General features: G+C 33.5%; 1 protein-coding gene, 1 long non-coding RNA gene and 2 other non-coding genes across 4 annotated transcripts; 2 read left to right on the top strand and 2 right to left on the bottom strand.

The window, feature by feature from the left end:
- Window positions 1-291: 291 nt before the first annotated feature.
- On the bottom strand, window positions 292-23056 carry LOC149623815 (uncharacterized). Its single transcript, XM_089853061.1, has 2 exons — window positions 22671-23056; window positions 292-1485 (listed from the first exon to the last, which is right to left on the bottom strand). The coding sequence occupies exons 1-2, from the start codon at window positions 22819-22821 to the stop codon at window positions 1217-1219; spliced, it is 420 nt and encodes a 139-aa protein (XP_089709187.1). The 5' UTR covers window positions 22822-23056; the 3' UTR covers window positions 292-1216.
- Window positions 23057-24993: 1937 nt separating this feature from the next.
- Window positions 24994-25065, top strand: TRNAE-UUC (transfer RNA glutamic acid (anticodon UUC)). Its single transcript has one exon. It is a non-coding gene; the product is annotated as a tRNA-Glu (tRNA).
- Window positions 25066-26064: 999 nt separating this feature from the next.
- On the bottom strand, window positions 26065-26668 carry LOC149623812 (uncharacterized). Its single transcript, XR_016374784.1, has 2 exons — window positions 26535-26668; window positions 26065-26338 (listed from the first exon to the last, which is right to left on the bottom strand). It is a non-coding gene; the product is annotated as an uncharacterized LOC149623812 (long non-coding RNA).
- Window positions 26196-26287, top strand: TRNAI-UAU (transfer RNA isoleucine (anticodon UAU)). Its single transcript is given in 2 exon segments — window positions 26196-26233; window positions 26252-26287. It is a non-coding gene; the product is annotated as a tRNA-Ile (tRNA).
- Window positions 26669-27173: the final 505 nt, after the last annotated feature.

Below are 27173 nucleotides of genomic sequence, written 5' to 3'. Positions count from 1 at the left end.
ACATAATAGTTCAAATTGCACATCATATCGATGAAACCAACGGTAGTATAGAGTGCTGTCAGTTGTGACGTCAGATCCAAGGTTAAACGTCACGAGTCTGCCTTTAGCAATGGGCGGCCATGACAGTTACCGTTTTTTCTTCATGGGAAAACAGCATGGGTGACGTCACACCGGCGCTTCTGACAGCACTCTATTAGAAAATGACTTAGATAAAGAAGTTCAGTACTTACCTTCATGAAAGTAACAGCTTTGACTATAGTAGTAATTAAACTTAATGAACTTACAACTATGGCATTTTTAAAAATAAAAAAGGTTTATTACTCAAATATTATGATATGTACAACGTTTTTGTTCCAAAAATTTCAACCATAACAGGTTTTAATTTCAAATTGTTAATGCAAATGGGGTTTTTTTTTTATACCTTGAGAAAAAGTACATGGCTGGGCGATGGCATTCGTCTCCTCACTTAATTTTTGTGTCATCTTCATATTTTAAAAGTAAAACAATAATATATACACGACATTTATTACAAGAGTGTAAAAAAATAGCTCGTCATAAAGGGATAAAAATTAAATAATGGTAAACTGTCTGTCAAGTTAGTGAGCCTTGAGTTGGAATCTAACACAAAAAAATTTAAACATCCAAAGATAGTAATTAATCAAATATGCCCTCAATTTAAAAAACAAATTGGGATTATTATTTTTATTAGATCAGATCTTTATAGTGAACGAAAGAATTAAAGAATTTTTAAAACATCTATCAGTATCAGCTTGTTGTAGAAATATTAATCAAGCTTTTACATTCTAAAATTATAATTTTAATAGAGTGCTGTCAGTTGTGACGTCAGATCCAAGGTTAAACGTCACGAGTCTGCCTTTAGCAATGGGCGGCCATGACAGTTACCGTTTTTTCTTTTTTATGGGAAAACAGCATGGGTGACGTCACACCGGCGCTTCTGACAGCACTCTATATAGCCAATTATTAGAAAATTAATCAGACCCCTCATATTTTATCTCAGTCAAATTATTTATATTTAATTATTCATTGAAAAATAATTTACTATTTTATTTAAATTTAATTAAATACTCCAGTATAAAACTAAGTCTTCTTTTTTTTTTTTTTTTTTTTTTTAATTGGGGAAGGAAAGGTCTTATCAAATTATGGTAGATTGAAATTGTATACTTTATATTCCCTAAATAAACTAATTCAAAATGAATTAATTCATCGTCCATTGTTCGGATTTCCTTAGAGATGACCGGTGATCGTCTACAAGATCAATTGGTCCAATTACATCCACGAAAACGTCATCCGGTCCACCACGAAGTTCGCAAGAAATTGCCGGAGTGAAGATCACTCTTCGTCGTTTCTCCAAAATTTCGTCCATGGCCAGTTTACGGTCCAACGTTGCTAAGTTGTTCATGTACTCTGTTGTATCAAGTCGATCACGGGAAAATAACCTCGCTCTAGTGGCTAAGGATCGTGGATCTGCAATTATAGAAAAGTAAACCATGGTTAGGCAAGTACATTTTTGCGTTTAGGTGTTGGGATTTTTATTCATGTTTGCATGAATTTAACTAATAATTTTGGAAAGGATGGAAATGTGTTTTTGAAAGAAAATTTAAAGGGAGGGTGAAGTAGAAAATCAAGTGATTTTTTATCGATTTTTCTACATATTATAAGACCAGTCTGCATAGTGAAACATCCAGGAAATACTTCCGAATGATTTTAAAATTCAAATTAGGTTCAGATTTTAAGGATAATTTGAAACAAGGACTGCCGACCAATCGCGTAATGCCTTGCCTTTTTGTTAACAAAATTCTCGTGGTACGCTCCATGTCTCGCGTCACGATTATCACGTCGCGCGCGAATTTTATCAAATCTCGTGATAAATTTCATTCAACACGGAACGTGCCACGAGAATTTTGTTAACAAAAAGGCAGGACGTTACGCGATTGGTCGGAGGACCTTCTTTAAAATTATCCTTCAAATCTGAACCTAATTTGAATTTTAAAATCATTCGGAAACTGTATTTCCTGGATGTTTGACTATGCAGACTGGTCTTATAATTAGTAGAAAAATCGATAAAAAATCACTTGATTTTCTACTTCACCCTCCCTTTAATAGGTTCCGTTACAAGCTTAGAAAGAAGGATAAATTGAGAACAAGGTTTTTGAAAGTAGAGTCAAATCGGTATCGGATATTTTTCTCTTCCTCAAGGTTTTTAAAGTACTGTACATCTCAGATCCGTAAGTACGCGCGAACTAGCGATCTAGGGCTTCCCCGCGTGTCTACGAGCTAAGATCTTGTAAAAATTAAGGACAAATATCGCATCCTGACCTTATTTCATAAGTTATTTATCGCTACATTTGTTTGCTACTTATAAAGGTTGTATTTAAGGTATTTTAAAGGTGACAGCCCATAGGCCAGCTGTCACGGACCAGCTGGCTTCCTATACCCCCTCAATCCCTGCCCCCCCCCCAAGATATATTTTCCATTATGAGGTATATACTAGTCACTAAGAATAAGAATAAGAATAATCTCTGATACATCTTGGGTAAGGGCCAGATGCTTAGTTCAGGCGGTTCCCTTGTAAAAATATTTTTTGGTTGTCCCTGGCCAGCCATAGGGTGTATTTTTTTGGACTCTCTTGCTATACACGTTAACACACCTGCTTCCTGCGATTGCAAAGTTGGCACGAGACGTCTGCAACACGTCTCCTTAATGCTTTGCTTTATATTTAAAGTTCTAGAAAACTTAATTTTAAACATCTCTACTGAGACCTATACTTTTGAAACTAGCTATCGAATTTGAATTTTCGCGGTGTCTTGAGAGGTTTTTGACCACTATGATATTGAAGTGTGGTAGTGACGTTTTAGGGTTTGGGCTAGCTCGTAAATCTGTTCTAATTAGCAAGTTATTCGTGATTTAATAGTACATTTGATTTATTTTTCGCGGACTTGAAGACAACCACGTGGGTTGTATTTTACATTTCCCGCGATGTTTTTAAATGGGGGTGGTTTGTGCGTGACAGCGTTTTATTTACTTAGTAGCCCCCCCCCCTCTGAAATGTGGGGAATATTTAAAAAAAATATTTCAAACGGTAGAAACCCTTATAATCATAGATTAGAAGCTTTTAAGTCGAAGTTTAAGAGTATATTTGATAAATAACTCTATTTAAATTGACTTTAGAATACGAAATCAAGTTAAGAGTCGCGATATTCCCATGAATATTTTAAAATAGCAATTTCACATGATTTTAAAGGACATGACGACATCTACAAGTATTTTTTCTGAATTGTAGATAAAAGTTTCCGACTCTCGACATGCCTTAGCCCTTAGCTTATCCAGTTTTCAATATATTTTAAAAAATGCAAATAATTTTAATAAAGGCTAATTTAATGGACTTCTGATAAAATTTATAAGAACTTGATCTCCACTACAGCACTAATACTACTTGTACTCGGTTACCTTTAGGGGATTTCTCTTCAACTCATCTTTTTACGTATAAATGCAATTTTTTTTTCACTATACCATATATTTAAATTCAAATAGCATAACGATTACACTTGAAATAATTAACATAAAGAATTAAAGTTGCCACCAAAAAAAAAAAAAATTCCATATTTCCCCCACCAATGTCTCTCGAAACTCGGAGATACAAAAAAACCCTGAAGGCAATTCTCTATACTCATTAAAAACGCATTGAATAAAGCCATTAAAATTCTAGTTTTGTTTTAGAACCCGCAGAAGGGAGCGAAAGAATTGTCTAATGAAGGAATGGTTTTAAGTTGTTTTAGTTTTTTTTCTACTGAAACCAGTTCAGTTTCCGTTCTGACGTCATTTAGACTGATGAGAAAAATGTTCGTGGAAAATACCCCCTCTTTCTAAACTGTCTGCCCTTAGTTTAATCTCTCTTTAAAAAATATTACAATTAAGAAAGAAAAAAGTGGAACTTGGGGGGTTTTTTGTTTTTTTATTTAAGTAGGAAAATAACCGGTTTTACCCCGATTTTTAATATATTTTTTCTCTTATAGTTTTAATGTTTTATCGATTAAATTAAATACCACGTGATTGAACTATGATAACGCTACGTTTGTTGAATTTAAAGTGTTTTAGAGCTAAGTTATAAAAGTATAAAAAAAAATTTAAAAGAATTTTGTTAGACACGATTTTAAGGAAAAGTTTAAGATTACGAAATTCTATTGGGATTAATTATTTTTTTTGGGAGGGGGGGGGGGTATTATAATTATTTTTTGACATTCCAAAAGATGGATTTAAAACTTAGTTATTTTGGGAGGTTTTTGTATCGTAAACAATTATTATATTAAGGGGAAACATTTGAAGTTTCAAATTATTTTTCAAAGTCAAAACTTAATTACAATTTAATTCGGCATAACGGTGATTAAACCGGGATAATTCTGATCATAAATTGTTGTATAAAGCCGCTTCTGGGGGTTTTTTTTTATATACAATAATATCTTTAAAGGACAAGAACCTTTGGAATGGTTGATGTATAAAATTGGTGTCGTACTAAATCGAATTACTTAACACATAAATTTCCAATTAGTTTCTTTACGCTTGATTTCGGGTAAAAATGGCTTGCATTTGCCGAATTGAACAGTCCAAAGAATACGGGCTTATATCAATTTGTTAATTTTTTTTTCCAAAAAATTTAGCCTCTTAAACTGAGAAGTATTTTTTTTTCTTTGGTTCACTGGGTTTTCTTTTGGGGCTTGAAGAATCGCAGACTCTATTTGGATTCCGACGCTAAATTGTTATATTCTATTTCTTTTATTTATTTGTTTATTATTTATAGTGTTTAGAGAAAGGGGTGGGTTATGATATGAAGTGTGAAGGTTTTCATTTCAAATTTAGTGGGACAAAAAAAATCACTTGTGAAATTAATGATTGAAATTTTAATTTTGATTACTCGAGAGTCTCCTCGTGAATTTTGGGCCATTTCCCTTACGTGATTTCATGTGATTCAATTGATTGTTATTCTATCCCTCCCTCAGATTGCCACGAAATTTCCTCAGATTTCGTGAGCTTATAGTCCGTGAAATTCGCCTCAAATTTCACGTGATCCCCAATTTCGCGAGATTTCCCTTAAAATTTTCACATTGATTTCATGGGATTTCGCCCTTAAATGCGAGTTTGAAAATTCACCACGTGATTAACGTATAATTTCACGAGATTTCTTGATTAGTTTTTTAATATTGTTTAATTATTCTGCACATCTAATTTCACTTGTGATTTCCTGCGAAATTTAAATATCAGTCTAGAAGAAGGGTACTAAAGGTAGCTAGCCAAGAAAACATCTGGAATAAACTATTATTTATTATCTCTAGTGTTTAGAGTAATAGGTGTGTTATAAAGTGTTAAGGTTTTAATTTCAAATTTAGTGGGACAAAAATATAATCACTTGTGAAATTAAATAATGATTGAAGTTTTCGCTGTTATTACTTGTGAGTCTCCTCGTGAATTTTGGGCCATTTCCCTTATGTGTTTTCATGTGATTAAATTGATTGTTATTATATCCCTCCCTCAGATTGCCACGAAATTTCCTCCGATTTCGTGAGCTTATATTCCGTGAAATTCCCCTCAAATTTCACGTGATCCCCTATTTCGCGAGATTCCCTTTAAATTTTCACATTGATTTCACGGGATTTCGCCCTTTAATGCGAGTTTGAAAATTCACCACGTGATTAACGTATAATTTCACGAGATTCCTGATTATTTTTTTTATTGGTGTTTAATTATTCTGCACATCTAATTTCACTTGTGATTTCCTGCGAAATTTAAATATCAGTCTAGAAGGGTAGCTAGCCAAAAAGATCTGGAATAAACTATTTATTATTTCTAGTGTTTAGAGCAAGAGGTGGGTTATAAAGTGCTAAGGTTTTAATCTCAAATTTAGTGGGACAAAAATAATATCACTTGTGAAATTAATAATGATTGAAGTTTTAATTTTGATTACTCGAGTCTCCTCGTGTATTTTGGGCCATTTCCCTTATATGATTTCATGTGATTCAATATTGAATTGATTGTTACGTTATCCCTCCTCTGATTCCACGAAAGTTCCTCGGCTTTAAAAAAATACACATTCCGTGAAATTCGCCTCAAATTTCACGTGCTCCCCAATTTCGCGAGATTTCCCTTAAAATTTTCACATTGATTTCATGGGATTTCGCCCTTAAATGCGAGGTTGAAAATTCACCGCGTGATTAACGCAAAATTTCACGAGTTTTCGATCTTGATTTTTTTTTTTATATATTGGTGTTTATTTATTCTGCACATCTAATTTCACTTGTGATTTTCTACGCAATTTTAATATCAGTCTAGAACAAGATGGCCCAAGGGCTGGGCCTTAATAGTAATTTTACACGGCTCACGTGACCCCCCGTATAGTTGACAACTAAAAACATTTCTGAAACACAATCGTGTATCCCTTTAATTTCTAATAACGTCACATTTCAAATAATATTAATGAAACTAAATTGTGCACCCCACTAAAGTATAATTTTTAAAAACCATACGAATCAAATAATGTATTTAAACAAAATCCTGGATCCCCTAAACCAGAAATCACTATGACCGTAAGGCGTCCCCTCTATTTTACGAAACCTAACCTAACCATCCAGCATAATCTCTGATGTATCACGCGCACAAAGTGCAGTAGTGCACGAAAATTATCATCTTGTTTCCCTTCACTCAAAAAAGCCCGCGAGATTTAAACTACCTTTCTTTCCTCTCTCTCCGAGCGGGATGCCCCCTCTCCCTCTTCCCCCTCTCACTAATACACGGCTCACGTGACCCCCCGTATAGTTGATTTCCAATAAATCGTACAACTAAAAACATTTCTGAAACACAATCGTGTATCCCTTTAATTTCTAATAACGTCACATTTCAAATAATATTAATGAAACTAAATTGTGCACCCCACTAAAGTATAATTTTTAAAAACCATACGAATCAAATAATGTATTTAAACAAAATCCTGCATCCCCTAAACCAGAAATCACTATGACCGTAAAGCGTCCCCTCTATTTTACGAAACCTAACCTAACCATCCAGCATAATCTCTGATGTATCACGCGCACAAAGTGCAGTAGTGCACGAAAATTATCATCTTGTTTCCCGCGAGATTTAAACTACCTTTCTTTCCTCTCTCTCCGAGCGGGATGCCCCCTCTCCCTCTTCCCCCTCTCACTAATATACCAGGCAGGCAGTTCTCTCTCTACGCGGAGCTTCGTATCGCCACCGCGTACGCTAGCGATCTCTCTCTCTCATCGTAAGCGTACGTTTCGCGGACGCGACCGGTTTCCCTCTCTCTCTCATCGTAAGCGTTCGTTTCGCGGACGCGTCCGGGACAGGGACAGGGACAGGGACAGGGGTTTTGGTGCCGTTTCTTAAATTTTACCGTAATTAAAATTACGTGTAAAATTAAAAAGGGTACTAGGGTAGCTAGCCAAAAGACATCTGGAATAAATTATAATTCGCTATATTATTTAAAATTACTTAAATTAACTGTCCCAGTCTCCTAGATATAAGATACAAAACAAAATTTGAAATTATATATTACATATATATTCCGTGTGGTTAGAAAAATCACGGTTTTCCCAATTTTAATTTGAAAAAAAAAAAAAAAGAATTGAAAGAAAATTCGGTTAAGATTTAAGAAGAACCAAAAATAAAAAGAAATACATTAAGCTTATTTCCTTATTGACCCCCACGCTTCTGGAATGCTCTACGTCTTTTAAACCCGAGCCAGCCAACCTCATCATAATACGGAACCAAAATTATACATCTACCGTGATCCAAAGGGGAAATAGTTCAAAATAATTCATATTAAATTGATTCCACTATTTAAACCTAGACCAAGGCATTTCTTACGGCTTAGAAAAAGCGTTGAATCTTAATTTCACATCAGTCTAGACATACTCTGAAACAATTTCAAAAAAGAGTAGTGACAGATCAATGCCTTTTGACAGTATAAAATATAATGTAATATTTCAATAGGATGTCAACGCTACTTTAAGAAAGTTCTTTTGTTTTTAAATTTAAATCTTTTTTAGATGCAAAGCGGAACAAGCTGTCTAGGAAATTTATAATTTTGGGAAATGAAGTTAATTTTATTTTTTGTTATTTGTCCATTGTTTCATCAAGTGTATAGACGGACCTGTAATAGTTGACTTGGCCCAAATTCTTGACACGTTTTTTTTAAGTTACGTGTGGTTCGAGATAAGGTTTTAATTCCGTGTGTTGAACAAATGGGGGTCTTCTAATAGGGCACAGGATTTTTTTTTCATTTTTATTATTTAGGTGGTCCTTAATCGTTGTTATAAAGACCCAAATCTGTGGTATAGATAATCTAATTAACCCTTAGTTGCCTTTATTGCGCAATAGATAATAGCAGCGCTAAATCTGGTGCTCGTTACTTGCAAGCTGTGGTGAAGTGGGCGTATGTTTCTGGAACATTTTTTTCAATCGGTTTATTCTCCCTTTAAAATTTGGTTTCGTGAGCGTAATATTTTTTTTTTTTTTACATTTTTCTGAGCTTTTTGAAATTTGGAAGGTATTAATTAGCTCGAGTACCAATTTATTGTTAATTGTAATTTAGAGAATAATTAGTAATTGTAGTTATAATAATTGCAAATTTTAGATTTGATTCTAGAAAATTTGAAGAGATTTAAAATTAACTAAATTTTGATCAATTGACTTCTGAAATGGGTCTTGGTGTTGTGTCTCGTTGATTGGAATTAAAATTTAATTTTGATTAATTTTATACTAATTTACAGTTTGCCTCGCCCCTCACGAGTCAAATTTGAATCGGTTTATAATAGTCAAATATTTCAAAATTATTTATTAAGTCTCGAGATGCCCAAAAGATCCAATATTCAGTTAAGTTTTTCAACTATAAAAAATAATATTCAAATTTCGAATAATCTCTGATTTTAAAGTTTCTACATTAATTTATTATCTTAATTACAATTAACATTTTTCTAAGCGTTTGTTAAGGATGAATCAAAGTTAGAAAATAATCAATAAAATGTTAGATTAATTCCCGAGGGTATCGAAAAGTAACGTCTCCACTAAACTTTGAAACTAAATTCCAAATTAACTGCTCGTAACTGTTACTTTTGGTTAGTAGAACATTTTGGGAAAACTGTCTTTTTATTGACATTAAGGTTTAGTGGCGCTACACATGACTGATTTCGGGGAAAATTATTGGCCCGTGCAGTAATAAAGTAAATCGCCTCACTTTCTGTATGCTTGGTGGTGGTGGTTGTATAAAATTCGAAAGTGGGTTTTCAAACCATGAGCATTTGATTAAAAATCAAAAAGTGAGATTATTGCGTATTTTAGCGGTTTAGAACTGAAGAACGGGTCTCTTTTGAAGCGTGCGTTATTACCCAATTTTCTCAGCCGTGATACTTGGTGTATTTACTTTAATATTCTGTGTTTTCCCACACACACACAAAAAAAAAACTTCTGTGCGAAATACATTAATACAACCTACGAGGACATGTTTACTGCTTTTTGATATGACGTCACACGGTTCCATTGTTTTGACAAAATTTATAATTTCCTAACTAATCTTAAGTGGAAACCCCCGGAATTAATTCACTGTGACTTTTAAAATATTTCCAAATTTTGAAGGGATAATCACTAAGGTAAATCGTGAACGTAGGAGTTCGGATTTTTACAAAGATATCGTGAATTAAACTAGATTTTATTTATTACAAGAGATTCATTCAAGTTTGTTGAAAGTGAAAACCTCAAATTTCACGAGATTACGTTGATTTTGGTTAACATTTCACGAGATTTCCTCGGGTTTCGTGAGACTGAAACGGCATATTACCCTAAAATTCTCGAGATACCCTTCGCAAGATTTCAAAGCCACTGTTTTCTTAGAAATCGCCCTAATTAATTTATATTTTTATTTCATTAAAGGAATCGCTGTATTTATTTTGAAAAAAGGGTTTCAGTTTAGTTGTTTACCCCCCAGGAAATTAAAAACAATTTACATAATTCCAAGTTCCTTAATAATAACTTCGCTCCCTTCCACTAATTTAAATATCAACGAGTTTCATCATTAGAATTCGTGAATGAAGATTTAAATATTAATTTGACACAGTTATCTAGATTATTTAATTAAAATATGCATTGCATAACCCATCCCGGAATTAATAAATTATAGAAGAAAAAAAACACTACTAAATATTTACATTCATGTATAGAATTTAAAACATTTTTTTTATTATTTGCCATTTTGATAAACGCAAAGTAATGGCTGGTGATATTTTCCGTGGCATCCTTATAAAAAATTGGTCCTATAGTGAAAATATTTGGGTCAATAGTTAGTTTCCTTGTATGGTATATATATTTTTTTTTTATACATTTAAAATTATAGTCTTGGATAGTTCAAAATTCATTTTCACTTTTTATAAATTTTGAATTTTAGTTCTATATTTTTTCCCATCCCCGAAAGCTTAAAGATACTATAAATATATCATAATATTATTTATTTAAGTACGTTTTGTCTCAAATTGATTGCTTGGAAAAGGAAATAATTTACCCGTTAGGTTTATTATCCCTTTAAAAATAAGGTATTTTGTTATTCGAATGATAATTTCACTTTTTCGTACAAAACTTTCGGTTTTTCTAACTTTCAAATCAATTTTTTTATTATTTTTATATGTTTTTTTTAGGCAATTGTTATTTCATAAAAGGAAGTAAGGGGGGAACATACAATCTATTATTTTCTACTAAAGAAGCGGGTAAAAAAGGCGGGTTTTTTTAATACCGGAAATGGTTCTGTAACCGGAAATATCGTCATAATAGAACGTCTGAGTCCTTTCATTTTTAATATGTTTTTTTTTTTGTTTTTCTTATATCCGAGCCGACATTTTTCTTCTTTATTAGAGAGAGAAAATGGCGGATGTTATCTATTAGGGATGGGGCCTAATTTTATTTAGAAATATTTCTAAGACCGCTAAGAAATGTTTCCACTTTTGACTCATGACCTTCCGGGGACTTATTTAGTTTGAAAGTTAATTAGAGTGCCTTTTCAGGAATTTTTGGGTGTTTTTTTATATGATAGTTTTAGATGATAAGGAAACTTATTATGTTTTTAGGGGAGAAAGTTTTTCTTCTATTTTTCACATTTTAATTAAAATTTTAGTTTTATAGTCTAATTCTACAGGGCCGGTAGGCCCTTGTAGATATGATTTTGTATGGAACTTGATCATCATGCGTAGCAGGGATAGATTTAATTTTAGAAGTAGGAATGGAGAACAGACTAAGTAATATGGGCGCGCGTCAAAGTCCCGGACCCCCTTCCACGGGACGGGGGGGGTGTGAAAGAAGAGGGGGGGGTCATTGCGACAGAGGTAAAAAGGAATTACGTAGTTTAAGTGAGCCTATAAGATAATTTAAACTTTTCGTTACGTGTTGGAGGGAGGGGCTCTATACTGGGCTATGAGTTGGACTGAAGTAAATACTAATCTTCTCTATTCCTACTTCTAAAATTAAATCTATCCCTGGTAGTAGACACGTGCTTTAAGCGAGTCTTTTTCGTACGAGCAAACTTTTTGACTCAACTAGATGAGTAAGAAAATAATAGATCACCGATAAATGTTTATCATCAACTCAAGTTTTGGATGATTCAGTTCTTCCCATTTCCGTTCGCACGATCCAACTAGTTTACTCAACTAGAGTTGACTAAATATAGTTGAGTCAAAAAGTAGTCACTAAATTTGATTTAGAACTGATACAAATATTTGAAATTGATTACGTAGTTTAAGTACACGTGATATAATTTCACTAATTAATTATAATTAACCCAAAATTATATTACGAACTCTAGTCTGGCAGGAAATTAACGCAAATTCTTAATAATAATAATTTTAATTAATAATAGGCTATTTTTACTTTTTTAGTTTTGGAACTAATTAGGTTTCCTAATTCAGATTAACAACAAACAACTTTCTTATCAAAATTCGACTAATTAATATACCCATAATTAAATTTCGTACTCCAGTCTGGCAGGGAAATAATGCAAATTTCTAATTATATCTCTAAACAAAACAACAGTCTAAGGGGTTGAAATGCTAACCGTCCACGGAAATTTTATATCTAATATATTCACCCAACCAGAGTACCCTCTTCCAGACTTATTGGACCCTTGATTCTTGTTCTGTATTTCCCTCTCTCTCGTGGCTTCCCGAGTTTAATCGAAGTCTTAATTTAGTGCGCGAAATCCCCCCTGACAAACGACAAGTTAGAAAAATGCCACCTCATATTTGTCGCCATGTAGACTGTAGCTCAGACGTCGCCACTCAAAACTAAAAGGCAAGACCAAATCCTAGTCTATGCTGCTGCTGCTTCATCTAAGAGGGTGCTGCGCGGCGTTCAGTACATCGTATCGGTCAAACCGGTCGATTCGGTTCGTGGTGTAACTCACTAATGAAATTCCGTGTAGCGATTTTCAAAAATTTTGTCTCATTTTATTATGAATTTTGCGGGTGATTCCATCTGTTATGTCGATTTAGAGTGTTTTTTATTTTAATTAGTTCCCTAATTATGTCATTAATTACCCCATAATTTCACGAGATTTCCTGCGATTTCGTGAGATTCACATTCCGTGAAATTCTCCTCAAATTTCACGTGTTTCCCTATCCTACCCAACAGATTTCTCTAACTGGAATCACCCCAAAACATAATTTGAATTAATCTCCTAATTATTAAATATAATCGGTTTTTAAAATTTTAACTCATTTTCTTATGAATTTTGCGTTGCGATTCCAGCTGTTACGATTTCGAGTGTTTTTTATTTTAATTACTTCCCTAATTATGTCATTAATTACCCCATAATTTCACGAGATTTCCTGCGATTTCGTGAGATTTACATTCCGTGAAATTCTCCTCAAATTTCACGTGTTTCCACCTCCCCGCAACATAATTTGCACTTAATTATTTCGCTGGAATGGCACCCCAAAACCAAATTTCCTAATTTTTTTAAATATAATCTTTGTAAATAATATTTCATGATACACTGAATTTCGCTTTAGTGATTTCCCCCTCTATCCGGTTACTAAGCGCTTAGAGAAACTGAACGCAATCTGAGAAATAGAAGCCTTTCAAATATAAGCCCCCCTCCCTATCTTTACATATAAATTATTGACATTTTTGATGTCGCCGTGTTATAAAATGACTTTTGTAGTTTCCTGAAGCCCTATTGGAGGAGTATTGGATGTCAGTGTCAAAAGTATTATCCCTTAGAATATTTCTTCAATAAATCATTAGATTTGATAAGAACCTTATTATGTCTGAGACGGAATTTGTTCAAAAATTGACAGTAAACTTTGTGTTGGGGCTTTTGTGTACCGGTTTTAGGGATTTTTATGTTTTAAATATTTAAATATTAACAGACATGGGCGAGACCCATATTAATAACTGGTTCATATATTTTCATTATTTTTTTTTTTTAAAGAAATTTTAGAAGGTTAAATATATTGGATTATAAAAGTTATTCCCCTTTAACGGGTTCCTTTTTATTGAAAACTAGATTGATTAGTCCTTGAATTTTTCATCGTAACTCGCTTTCTGCCGAAAATTCAAGTTTTTTAACATTGTTTCCGATACCGGTAAAGGTCGATTTCGACATTTAAATCTCGCTAACTCCACCCTTTAACTATAATAAAGTTATCTTACGCAATTTTAAAGGGAGTTACCCCTTTATCCGTTCGTGTAATTCGTAATTGTTAAGTGAAGGGTTTTAAAAATGTTAAAAGTGAAACGCACTCAAAAGTTCTAATAATTGAAGGTTTTTTTAAAAGAAATGCACAAACCAAAAGTTAAATAATTTACTTTAATAATTGAAGGTTTTTGATTGAATAATGTTTGAAAACATCTTTAAGAACGTGCTAGTTTATCTTTCTAATCGACAATGTAGAAATAAGTTTAACAATTTAACATATTGAGCTTATTTCTAATCGATATTCGATAAATATAAAATGCCTCATCTATCGCTGATTAATCACAAAAATTTAACTCCAAACAGTTCTAAGAAAATCCTTTATCGAATTATTGCATAAATTCCTGGGGCGATTCACTTACGAAAAATCTCGTTTGGGATAATTTTATTTGCTGTTCTGATAAATTTCCTGCGACTGTTATTGATTTCGTGCTTTTATTTATTTCCCACGTTATGTTTCAGTCCCCATTATTCACGAGATCGTGAGATTCAATCAGATCCCGTGAAATAATCCAATAATTTCACGAGATAATATGGAATTTTTTTATTAAAAAAAAACTTTCCATTCAAAGAAATTAAACGATATGAACTTCATTATATAATTTATCTAATCGCGCAAAATGTACTCTGGATTTAATTATAGCGATTTACCCCCACGTTATCAGAATTATGACGAGCGTTTCGCCCTCCCTATCTTTTATAAATGTTTGAAAGCGCAATATTGATAAATGTCTCATAGACTATTTGTGAAAAAGTTGAGGTATCCAATTTTCCGTCGAGTTAGCAAGCGGGCTTAGCCAACAGAGTCTCTTCTCTTTTCTTAACTTGGGGAAAGGAACCTTAATTCGCACGCTTCGATCACGAGTTTTCAAGAGACGGCCGATACGAAGAAAAGCGACTTAACAGCTAGCGTGAGCTATTGAAAGGGGTTAGTTTAGGAACGATAAAAAGTCTCCTTTAATTAAAAACGACCAAGACGAGAGAGAGAGAGAAAGCGTCGTCAAAAGATTCCCCCAAAAGACATTGATTGAGAGTGTTAGATGGGGGAGATAAAAGTGGTCTCCAAGTCCTTGCTTGCTTGGTTACTTGGTATAGCTGTGTTCAGTTAATTTTCGAGTTTTCAAAGTGCTAATCTACAAAAGAACAGTTTCGGTCTTAGAAGTATCTGTGACAAAGAAGTCGTTGAATTTTCTTTCTTATAAGCTTGATAACGTAACGTTTTATGATGTATATGGACGTGAAAAATGAAGATCACGCTATATTAAGTGTAACTGTCAGAAATACAGATATTATACCGTTAGGAATGTTTTGCCCTTTTTTCTGGGGCCCCATTTTTTTTAAAGATAGCGGCATTATCAATTTTCAAATCAAATTAATGTCGCTTTAAGCGTGTGCAGATGTTATTCGGTTTTTTTACATTTCTGGTTGATATTTTCTCAGATAGCATCTATACTAGTTAAGAGTAACATACCAGTCATATTTTAATTTCCTTGGAAAAGCGGTTAAGGCAAGTTTTTGATACTCAAAATTTTTATTTGAAAATCTCAAATAGATAAAAAAATTGGAATTCTAGAAAATTTGGAATTATTTCAATAGATCAAGTATAGGATAAAATTTTCGTTGTCTCAGTATAAATATGGACCATTTATGACTTTTAATGCCCTGTTATTATTCTGGAGTGGTAAATGCTTCGATAGCTTTCTCAAAAGACCAGGCAGATGTTCTGCAAAATGTTTTTCATTTAGGTCCTCCCTATATGCCTTAACCATTTTGGGTTTTCTAACTAGAGTACGAAAACCTCGTATCTTTCAAAACTGTATATCACCAGTCTTTGGCTCCCTAGTACTACTTAAACTAGGCTATAATTAGATTCGGACCCCTTCTTGGATACGGAGCTACGTATGTTGTCCATCCACAAATTTTTATCCCCATATAAACCAGAGGGTAAAATTGTTATGGGAAAACGACTCTACCCCCCACGTTTTTTTCTCGCCTCCTCCGAGGGGAACCATGCAGGGGACTGTTTCTTTTTAGCAACACTCGAAAAGTGCTAAAAACTAAACTGCCATAGGGTGTAAACTATTCACGTCCTGGAAAAGCTATAGAAGAATCTGGAAAGCTACCCTCCCTCCCTTAGCTATCTTTGTGTTAATTCTCTCTTCTTGCCACCCAGTGTACTCTGGGATAGCTTTGAGCCGGGTTTTAGACATCCCTTCGCGGGCTTCTACCTCGCCTGACATACTTTGACCTTTGTGGAATTCCCTCTCATGACCCCTCTGTTCCACTATAAAATTGGATATTGTCCCGATATTCCAAGGTCCGCGTCATGTCAAGTTAACACTATTGAAAGGTCTTAGGTTCCATTGCCGTTGGGGAATTTATAAGTATTTATTGGTTAAGGTTACGATGTCTGCTTATTTTTTGTCAGATGGAATTTTTTCGGGTCCCGGACTGGGGATGTCCTTTGTGTGTGTTAGATATTTTCAGTCTTTCAACTTATTTGTTAACGTTTTAGGACATGTCGTATGAAATTTCATGTGGGAAAAGTTTTTAGGGGATTATTGGATGATGGAATTCCGAGGGGTTAAACACTTTTTTTATGGAAATCACGGTGTACTTGATATCGAATATTTACAATTCATATTACACGAGATTTCGTGAACTAAAAAGTTCAGTTCAGGTGATTTCTTAAATGATTTGTCGTGGTTTGACATTGTCTTAATTTTGACTCGCGTTATAAAATTTTTTAATGCCCTCAGTATTTCACGAGATTCGCCTCAAATTTCGTGAGATTATAATTTGAAAACTTATTCCGTGAAATTCGCCTCAAATTTCACGAGATTCCTGTTGTAGATTTATCTAGAATTTTAATTTTACAATCACGTACTGATTTGATGGGATTCACCTGAATTAAAAGTAAATTTCTAATATGCCAGTTTACCATTTAAATACTTATTTACTCGTACACCGTTTGAATTTCATAAGTGATTGTTGTAAAATATCTTTACATAATTTTAGCATAAAAGGTTAGGAATTATGACCTATGAACCGTTAAAAACTATTTAAAAATTGTTATCTCAAGTGTTTTTCAATAATTTAACAACTTTCACTGGTGTCCTGAAAAGCCCAAAAATGGAGCTCAGGTGCGGGTTAGTCTTGTGGGTTATGCTTTATTTTTAAAATATCTAAAAACCCGGCCATGTCTAAGCGTGATGTATTAGTCACCACGTTAGGAAAATTTTGGAATAATTCTGAAAAAACACCTTGGAAAAGCGGGATAATCCAATTCTCGATGGGTTTTTTTTTAACTTAACCTTTGTTAAAAGATTGAGAGACCCAAGTAAGAAGGTCATTCAAAATAAATGGAGGAATTTGGTGAACCAAGTGGTCTCCTCCCAATTAAAATTACCACAAGAATCTGGATTAGTAAAATAATAGTCCTAATTATTGCTGATATTGTAGAATTATTATCCAATCTATTATAATTAACGAACTGCCCTAAAATCCCAAATTAAAATAATTCATATATTAGTATTTTGAATAAGCCATTCTAATCTAAATACATTTTCAATAATACGCTACCAACCAATACGTGCCACTAAAAATTGCATCGGCACGATTTTAGCCTTGCGTTACCCTTAATTAAATATTTTTGGCAAACGTAAGCGCCTAATTCCTTCTAGAATTGCGTACATTCAAAATACAAAGCTTGCCAAACCACTCAAGCTCTAGAGTAACAATGGGTTTGGAAAATTCGAGCCAAATCAACCGATATTCAATTAAAATCGAGAAACAGTATACAATTTTTAACAATAGCAGACCGGTCATGAGAGGGGGTTCTCTGTCAAAAATTATGATCGCCTTGTAACCTCCTAGAGAAGAGAAGCACAATAGAAATATTTTTAAGAATTGTGAAGTTGAAATCTACGTCACGTATTAAGAATAGAGGGGGGGAGTGGAATCAACAACCATACCCGAGTTTAATTATAAAGTTTTAATTTTAATTTTTTTTTCTTGCTTGAAAATTACTAGGACTAGGCCTTTCACCCCTATTCTGTTATTTCTGGGACGAGTTGAATTATAAATTATATATTTTTAAAAATAAGTTTTACGCTTAAAGCGATAAATAACAAAGCGTCTGATTGTTTTCACGCGTTACAAATTTCTTCCAAGAAAAACATTTCAGAATTTATTTTCACTGTCCTTATTTATTTTTAATTACTAAACAACGCCTTTATTCGCGTTGTGATCTAGCTTAAACGCGGCAGTGTTTTGTTTATTGAGTTAGAAATAATAGTGGGGAACTAGGAACGTATATTACGACTTATCCTTACTCCCTGCCTTTTTATTAATTAACTCTAATTCTTTGGATAGAATTTTGTTTTGAAAATCAAGTTCGTAGCTTGAGAAATTTGTAAAACTAGATAAGTTTTCACTATAGTTACGAACCGATTTAAACTGAACTGAATTGCTCTGCTAGCATTTTTCAATCACGAACTGAATGATGTGGTAACGCTGTTAAATGACAAAAAAACCACCCTTTTGACTTGATACTATATACTAATGACATAATAAGGTTAATTTCGATTGCAGTCTGGGAATGCGTCCCATTTCTCAATGAAAACTGGGTATATAGTAAGAAATTGCGTTCATTTCAAGACTGAAACTGAAGTGAGGTATATCCTTTTTCAGGTTGAAAGGGCACTGTTTATGAAGGCGGGGTTGGTGTTATTTAATTTCGGTTTTTGAAAAGAATAAACGGTACATTAAGCACTCTTTCTTATAATGGTACCATCTTAAGGTGAGAGAGAAATAATCTGCAATGGCCGTTGGCGCTTTCTTTGTAAAATTTCTTTGAGTTCTAAGCTGTTTGTTCCGGTAGCAACGTAGTACGGCCCCTATAGGTATCTCATCTAATTTAATGGATTATTTATTCAAAGGGATTGTGAAATAATATATATCTATAGTCTACCTTCCCGCTCTCCTTCTATATTAGCAAGAAGCGATATATAGTTTACTAGGGAGAAGGTATATAAATTCGCCCCATTTCTAGCCTTATCTCCAGTCCAAACGTAGGTCCGGTGTTAATCCCCGCCTCTAAATTACAACCAACATCTCATTGGTTCTTGAAAACTCGCGTCAGCGCGACGCGAATGAAGGAAAATTACGTATTTTCTGACTGAGGAGAGGCGAAATAGTCCGGTCTCCTTGTATTTTGAAAGGGGGACTGGGACTATGGCGCGCGAATACTTAGGCATCTTATACCTTCTCCCTAATAAACTAGATATCACTTCTTGATATTAGTGTTAGAATATCTCGCGTTTCATATTCTCTTTTAGCTAAAACTACTCCAGGCGTTTTAAATATTTTTTGTGTCTAGATGTTTTTGGGGACGGTTAATAAGTAACCTAATCTTTTGAAGAAATTTTCTCGTATCTTTTTTTTTCCCTTGCGATCTTAACTTCTTTCAGAGGGGGATTTTTAGTTGAACTGGTTTTCTATCCTATCCAGAATACACTTTCGGTTTTTATTTCACCTGACAAGATATTTCGTTGAATCTAGGTGGCCTCGTGATTTAAATTTTTTTTTAAGTTAAACTTTTTTTTGAAAAAGTGTTTTCAAAACGTTATCGTGAATTTAACCGAAAAGATGTTTGGGTTTTTAGTGTTTGTTTTTGGGGAGGTTTCTATTTAGTTTTTGAAATGGATGATGACAGGGCTAAGCTATGAAAATGGGGTTAAGAATATTATAAGGGAAGGCTTAAGTGCTTATCCATACTGGCTCGGAATTATATATGGATGGGTTAAATTATAGTTTATGCTAATTTATTTTAAGTTGGGATTAAGACGGTTTAAAAGTTATGAAAATATTATTTTTTTTATTTATTTCTGTATTTATTTGTAGGTAATATTTTGTTATCACACGTATAGTTATCGTACAATCATTCGAACTAGGGTTAATTTTTTAAAAATAGTAAAATAATTCTGACACTCTGCATGCGCTATCAAAGGGATTACGCGTAATCTTTATAAGCAACTACACCCTTGGCAGTGCTAAAATGATTACAATAATAACCCGTAATATAACGTTCCACTAAAACTTAGAAGCGACACTAGGAATAATTCTGACACTCTGCATGCGCTATTAAAGAGATTACGCGTAATCTTTATAAGCATCTACACCCTTGGCAGTGCTAAAATGATTACAATAATAACCCGTAATATAACGTTCCACTAAAACTTAGAAGCGACACTAGGAATAATTCTGACACTGCATGCGCTATTAAAGAGATTACGCGTAATCTTTATAAGCATCTACACCCTTGGCAGTGCTAAAATGATTACAATAATAACCCGTAATATAACGTTCCACTAAAACTTAGAAGCGACACTAGGAATAATACCGTAGTGCAACGATAACACTCGCAGATGTGATAAAAAGCTTTATCATTATTGATGGTACCATCATTCCCCGAAAGTTCCATTCTTACGCGGTAGAGGCGGGAGAGAGGAATTCCTAGTGTCGCTTCTAATTTTGTTTCCTGGTGTACATGTAATCCGAGAGTGATTATCCCCTCTGTTAGTCTCAATTTAAAAAAAAATATTATATAGTCAAAAAAAAAATATTCCATAAGATCTAATACCGCTATTAGTTACATAACCCAAAAAAGAAAATTCCACGCATATATTTAACTAAATTTGGAATTCAGAGAGCTTGTTAGTTGTTGGTCCCTTCATCACAGGCAAAAAATATCCCTAAAAGCAAGCGTACGCTAACATATTCTAAATATTTACATAATTAATGTTGATAATTTCAAATTCAGTCACCCGTAGAGCCCCACATATTTAATGTTTTTTTTTATTTTCCTCTTTATAAATTTAACTTCTAAGCCAGAGGTAAACGAACAAAAACAAAAAGTTACAGTTACATCGTAATTACACGCGCGTCACCTTTGGTTTTTTCCCACGTTTTTAATCACGTGCACAAAACAACAATAGTTTAAACAAACAAACAAAGGTAAGTTTGAAAATATCAAAAATCGTAGCACGAAATCGCTATCAAATCTGAATTGAAGTTATAGACTAGGATAGGACAATGTAATCTTAATCTTACACGTACAATCACGCTTAATTTAAATACTTGTCTGACATGTATTATTAACAAAAGGGATATATATTTTGTCTTAAATGAGTCGTATCAACTTGGGAATTCAACAATAGGAAGGAACCACCGTGATCTTAGTACCGAATACATTTAAGTTTTCGCAATAGGGGTTTTTTTTATATTAATGTTTTATTTATTAAAGGTAGGTTAAAATGTATACGATGTTAAGCCTAATTAGGATTTAATTCACTCTGAGATTTCTTTACAAGAATCAATCAGATTTCTTTGCGATTTTTGTTAATCAAAGTTTTGAAAGATGTTTCGTTCATCTAACCTAGTACTAGGGTAAGGGCAGGCTTTTCTCATTTACTATATTAAGGTCTACAGGGAATTAACTCGGGATGCCATTAGTCTCTGTCATTTAATTGAAAGAAGACGTGCGCTTATTTTTTCTCCTTTCCTAAAAATATGTTTTATCACATTCTAAATTTAACGATTTTTTTTTAAAAAGAGGACCCCCTTCTTTAGCTAGATTCGAATCTAAATAGTACATCAATTTTGTTTCCTTATGAAATAATACCTTTTTTTCTTTTCGAATCCTAGATATTTTTAATGACAAATATAGAAGACGGTATACCACCACCATCCCAGTTTTTATTAAATACATATACGAAATTTTATTTATAGAAAAATATAGAAACGTGTATATTTATAGCGTTAGGTTTTTAGGCTAAATCAATGGCAAATATTTTTCTCTTCTTTAAAACATTGGAATTTTAGAGATAACCATTTCTTTTCTTTCTTTGTTCTTGATTTTTTTTAAGTACGATTGATAAAGATAGGGATTTTCTTTTTTTTTTTTCTATTTCTCTAGAATTTTACTGGTAGTTTTCGTTAAAAATTAGGCTCTATTTTCAATGACTTTATGTTAGGTAATACATAAGCGTTAAATAAGCCGGCGTTAAAGATCACGTGGTGCAACAAATGTTTAAAAATTATCCTTGAAACCATCGAAAAACAACGCTTGGTTTGCTTACTTCGATTATAAAATATTAGTTTCGAAATATCTATCTCAAACTACTACTACTACTACTACTACTACTACTACTACTACTACATTAAATGGAAAATTATTGTGAAGTAATTAACCCTTCTAGCCTATCCGCTTTAGATTTTTTTTTCCTTATTCTTTATAGTTTTAAAAATATCCGTTTAAAAGGAAAATTGTAATTAAAATTAATCCATCATAGACTTAAGGCTTAATATTTTCCAAAAATATAGTTTTAAGAGGGAAAAGAGAGGGGGGGAGTGTTATCAGAAGTGTATAATGAATTATCTGCTAGGAATGCCATAAATTATTTTCTCAAATATATGCAAACTAAATTATCAATAAAGTAAAATAATTTCGAAGTATTTACTCTCAAAAGGTCAGTCCCCCCCCTCTTAGCCAATTCCCCTGACCCCCTAGCCTTCCACTAAGTAAAGTTGTCCGCGGACGCCATTTTGAGGGAAAGGGGGGGGGGAGCCACGTACCGCCATTTCGTAGAATGTTTGGAGCATTAGAGCCTAGTCTAAACGTCAGTGGGCGGCCATGACGCTTAACTTTTTTTTTATTTGTAATAAAATTTCAACATAATGTAGCTTTCGAGGGCATTCTACACTTAGTAACCCCGTTAATTAGTCGTGTAAGATAATTTTAATCACTTCGAAGTTAATTAGAAACAATTCGTCGCGCGTGAAGTAGCGTTAAACACTTCCCTCCGATTATTATACACTTCTGATTCCAAAAGAAATAAGAAAAACTTACCAATTTTCCTCGCTGCCCTGTTCCTCTGGAATTTAATAGCGGCCACTACGACAATTACAACTACCATAACGGCAGCTACTGACGAGAAAGCCGCAATTCCTGACCAGGTCATTGAAGAATGGTCATGATGACCCCTTGAATCCGCACCCATCGCCTTTTTTTATTATTTAAAAGTAGTAGCCGATTATAAATTAAAAACTTTGCCAAAATAAAATCCTGTAGGGTATCCGGGTAAAGGCGAACGAAAAATTAAATCGACAACATTTAAAAACTAATTATAAATGTTTAAAACCGATTTAAAAGAGAAAAAATATATATAAAACGACGGAACGTCTGACTAAGACGCTCTTTCTACAAGGGACAAAACGGCACTGAATGGTTTGTGAAATGTTTCTCGCTCTCTCACTCACGTCTCAGTACTCTGTACTCGGAAAGAAACTTTCCGCGCATGACCGTGACGTCAAACTTTGCTGGAAGTTAACTTTAGTTAGGCTTTTTCTGTTCTATACCAAGTTTGCAAGGACTAATTTCATCCTTATGACGGTTATCGTTGTGTATTATTTTTCCTCACCTTTAGCTCTGCTCTTTTTTATAATTTTTTCAGGAGTGTACAGTGTTTTTGGGAAGGAAATTCAAGCGTCTGTCATTCCGACGTCACATTATATGACGCAGTTTTACGGGTTTTTAAGCTTAATTTTGGGAATTAATTAGATGTTTTTGATTGGTGAATTTTTGAATGTAGTGTCAAAGGTTTAATGTATATATCTGAGGTAAATTTTGAGGGTTCCTCGGCTTGTTCAATGCTAAAGTGAGGAGGGTAGGGGTATGGTTGCTTTTGAATATGCTGATTACGTTTTAATATTCATCAAAATTTTGATTTTTAATCGCTAATACTTGTGTAAGAAAAGTCAAATTTTTAAAAACTCAAATGGGAGGGCTAACCAGTAGATTTTGAACGGGTTTTCCCCTCAATTTTGCTAAATTTCACGAGTTTCCTCGACATTTACTGACATTGTGTAACATTACCCGTAAAATTACCCTCAAATTTCACGATATTCCTCTTGCATATTAAATTCGCTAGCTTACCCCCTAAAATAAATATTTTTTTTAGTTTATTTAGTTCCGCAAAATTAATTCTACCATATATTACGCGATTTCATTACCAAAATTTAAAAGAAAAAATAATTTCCTAAGGTTTTATATTTAATATAAAACTACGTTTTAGCAATTCAAACTTCAAAAGGTGAGAGAATCCCATAGAAATCTCTCCATAAACAAATTATTTTGTTGACTTTGAAATATCCTTTGTTATTATTGTATGTTAATTTAATATAGGCAGAATATTTATAGGCTATACAGTATTATTTTGTATTTTTGAAAAGTAAGGGAAGTTTCTACGCGTGACTCGAATATCACGCTTTTCTTTAAGCTCGGAAAAAATAAGGAAAGCCGGCCAAAAATACAAATACTTCTTGACCTTTATAACAATCAACGCTAAATGGGATTCATATGTTAGAAGGATTCAAGTAGCGTCCACTTTGACAGCGTTAGGGCCTCAGCGACAAAACTGTCATCCTCTTAAGACCCGTCCGCTTAGAAAGTAAAGAAGCCCCAAAATAACCTTATGACGTTTTTACCCCCCCCCCCCTAAAAGGATTCTTAATTTTAATCCATATATTTTTAGCTGACACTATAATACACGTGATAATAGCCCCCTCCCCCTTCTTTTAAAACTGTTTACGCCGATAAATTAGTAATAGTTAACGGGAAATTACTCAAAACATGAGTACGTACAAATTTTTGCTGTTACATTATCAACCGACAAAAGAATAAGGATTGCTAACCATATTGACAATATTTTTAACAAGGAACTAATTAGATTATGAACAACTACCCCGTTTTGAAGTTTTACTCTTATTTTTAATGCTACGCCTTTTATTTTAAAAACTTAATACTCTTATTATTGTTTAAAACCTTTTTCACACTCGGTTACGGCGAGTTACGCCCGAGGTTACACCCAACCAACCAGCCTCAGACCAACTCGGCCATGAAATTCTCTGAATGTTTTAAGCCTTTTCTGCTAAATAAAAAAAAATAATTAACCATTCTGGTTATAATATTACTCGAAAGAAAAAGAAACAACTGCCTATTGGCCTTAAAATTAAAACTGGTGAACGAGTCCGTTTCAATTATGAGCCAGTTTCAAAGTACGTGTAGTTAGTCGCTACTTAACGCGTTTACCACCACGTGTTTGAAATTTCGCGCCATAATCTATTTTTTCCCGCGTTTTCTCCGGGAATTTTCATACGAGAGTTTCAGCATATCCGATGTGGTCTAGTGGCTAGGATATCTGGCTTTCACCCAGAAGGCCCGGGTTCGATTCCCGGCATCGGAGCATGGTTTCTTTTTGCTCGTTAATTTAAAATATTGGGTGTTTGTTTATCATATCATTAGTTTAAACGCGTAATTAGCTATAATCGGACGAAGATACTCTGGAACGTTTCAGATAATCTATGATTTAGTCAATAGTAAATAATGATTAGATATTACATCACACACGTTTTATGAGTTTAGGTTGATTTATTATAATTACAACTTAATCTACAGTTAATATTAGCAAAGATAATGCAACGTCTCAACTCCTAAAACTAATTCATATACAGTATAAATTTTTATTAAAAAGTCTGACCTAATATCTAATGAGAAACTAATGAAAGTTGGGTTGTTTCATTAATTTAAAAGGGGTAGTGTATGGCATTATGCTATTGACCCAATTTTATTATTATTTTTTCACTTGGCCCATATGATATGGTGATAACAATGGAATTGGAATGTTCGTAATATTTTTGTTTTATTAAACAGGGGTGTTGTTGCAAAATAAATTAATGACATTTAAAGTGGATTAGTAACAATAGGCGGTGACGATGAATTTGGGTAGAAAAAATTAGTTTTGATAACTTAAAGTTAATCTGTTTTGAAACTTCGATATTTTATTGGCGTTTGTAATTTTTTTACCCAAGTTTTATCTTAAAGAATTGAACACAGAATAACTCATTTTAGCTTTCATTCAAATATTCCGCGTTTATACGCGACTACTTGTTTTTAAACAATTTTGTCGCTACGCTTCTGCCATCTAGTTTACGTTTAAGACCTTTTCTTACTGTTATTTGTTTTAAGTATTTTAGATATAACCATATAATTTGTGTATTTTAACTTAATGCTAGGCGATTTGCGTTAGAACCAAGGTTAAACCTTTATTATCCTCCTGATCCATTTACCTTTTGCTCATAATATAAGAAGTTTAGGGCTAAATCCTAATGGTTAAATTGTGGCACGCAATTAGGTTTATCATTTTTAATGCGTTTCTAATGATATAAAAAGGCCCACTAACGCAAACGTTTGTTTATTGTTTATTCGGACTTGTAAACAGATACATGTAACAACAAATGACGTAATTATATATTAGAAAACCGCGAAAATACTCGTACGTTAGTTTGTTGAACTCCGAAGCGCCTTCATGACAGTTCCCCAGTGGCGCAATTGGTTAGCGCACGGTACTTATAAGACAGTATCTGTGAGTGATGCCGGGGTTGTGAGTTCGAGCCTCACCTGGGGAAGTAATTTTTTACGTAACCTACTTTTCAGCTGATCCCCCGGGTTTCAAAAATCTAAAAATAAAGCCGTGAATTTTTAAGAATGGAGATTTACTTATAAAGTGTAGAATAAGAAAACAGTTTGTTTTTGAGGGGTTAGGGTTCAATTGCGCTAAGCTAAGGGAACCGTCTTAATGTTAAGCCTTGGTTAGTTTATCAGATAATCTGGTGAATTAGTGGAAAAGCTTTTAATAAACATATGTGGTCTTACGTATGGTTGCAGTGTGGCGACGTGGGTTTTAGTTAAGATTGATGCTTTTAGCTAGCTAGGATACCTGATCGATATGGGTTAAAAGTTGCCAGAATTTGTTGATAGAAGGCGCTAAGATTGCTATCTCTGAGGGATTATCTCTGTATTGTGCTGGAGCCTAGCGGAAGGAATTTGTAGTTTGAAATATACGTTTAACCATAGTTTTAAACTTTAGAAAGATTTAAATTTAAGTGAAATAGGAATAATGGATGTGTGTTATTTTGTATAATTTGTGTATGTACAATTTGAATAATTTTAATTTCTGTGTATAATCTCGCGAGTTGTTTTGCAACTTTTTTATGCGCATTAAACTTCAATTTCAATTATTATATTTTAAGAGGGCGGTCACACAGGTGCCTTACTGGCTCAGTGACCACTCGCCACTTGCTAAATAAATAAATAAATGTTAGTTGATGTTACTTATGGGGAAAGAATTTCAAGCCGAAGTTTCCAAACAAGCGAGACGGTGGGATAAAAGACCTCCAACAAGATGGTCTAGACCCAAATTTAAGCCACATCGTTCCTATACTATTGCTCCTATTAGACCTTCAATTCGAAGGTCTAAACCTTAATTCAAGCCATTTATTTCTAGTGGAAATA

Source organism: Phalangium opilio, unplaced genomic scaffold (assembly GCF_054372755.1).
Source record: "Phalangium opilio isolate 3A_F unplaced genomic scaffold, DU_Popi_V2 ptg000113l_1, whole genome shotgun sequence".
Lineage (NCBI taxonomy): Eukaryota > Metazoa > Arthropoda > Arachnida > Opiliones > Phalangiidae > Phalangium > Phalangium opilio.
Note: the sequence above shows the minus strand (reverse complement) of the source record. Positions and strands in the feature narration are given on the sequence as shown.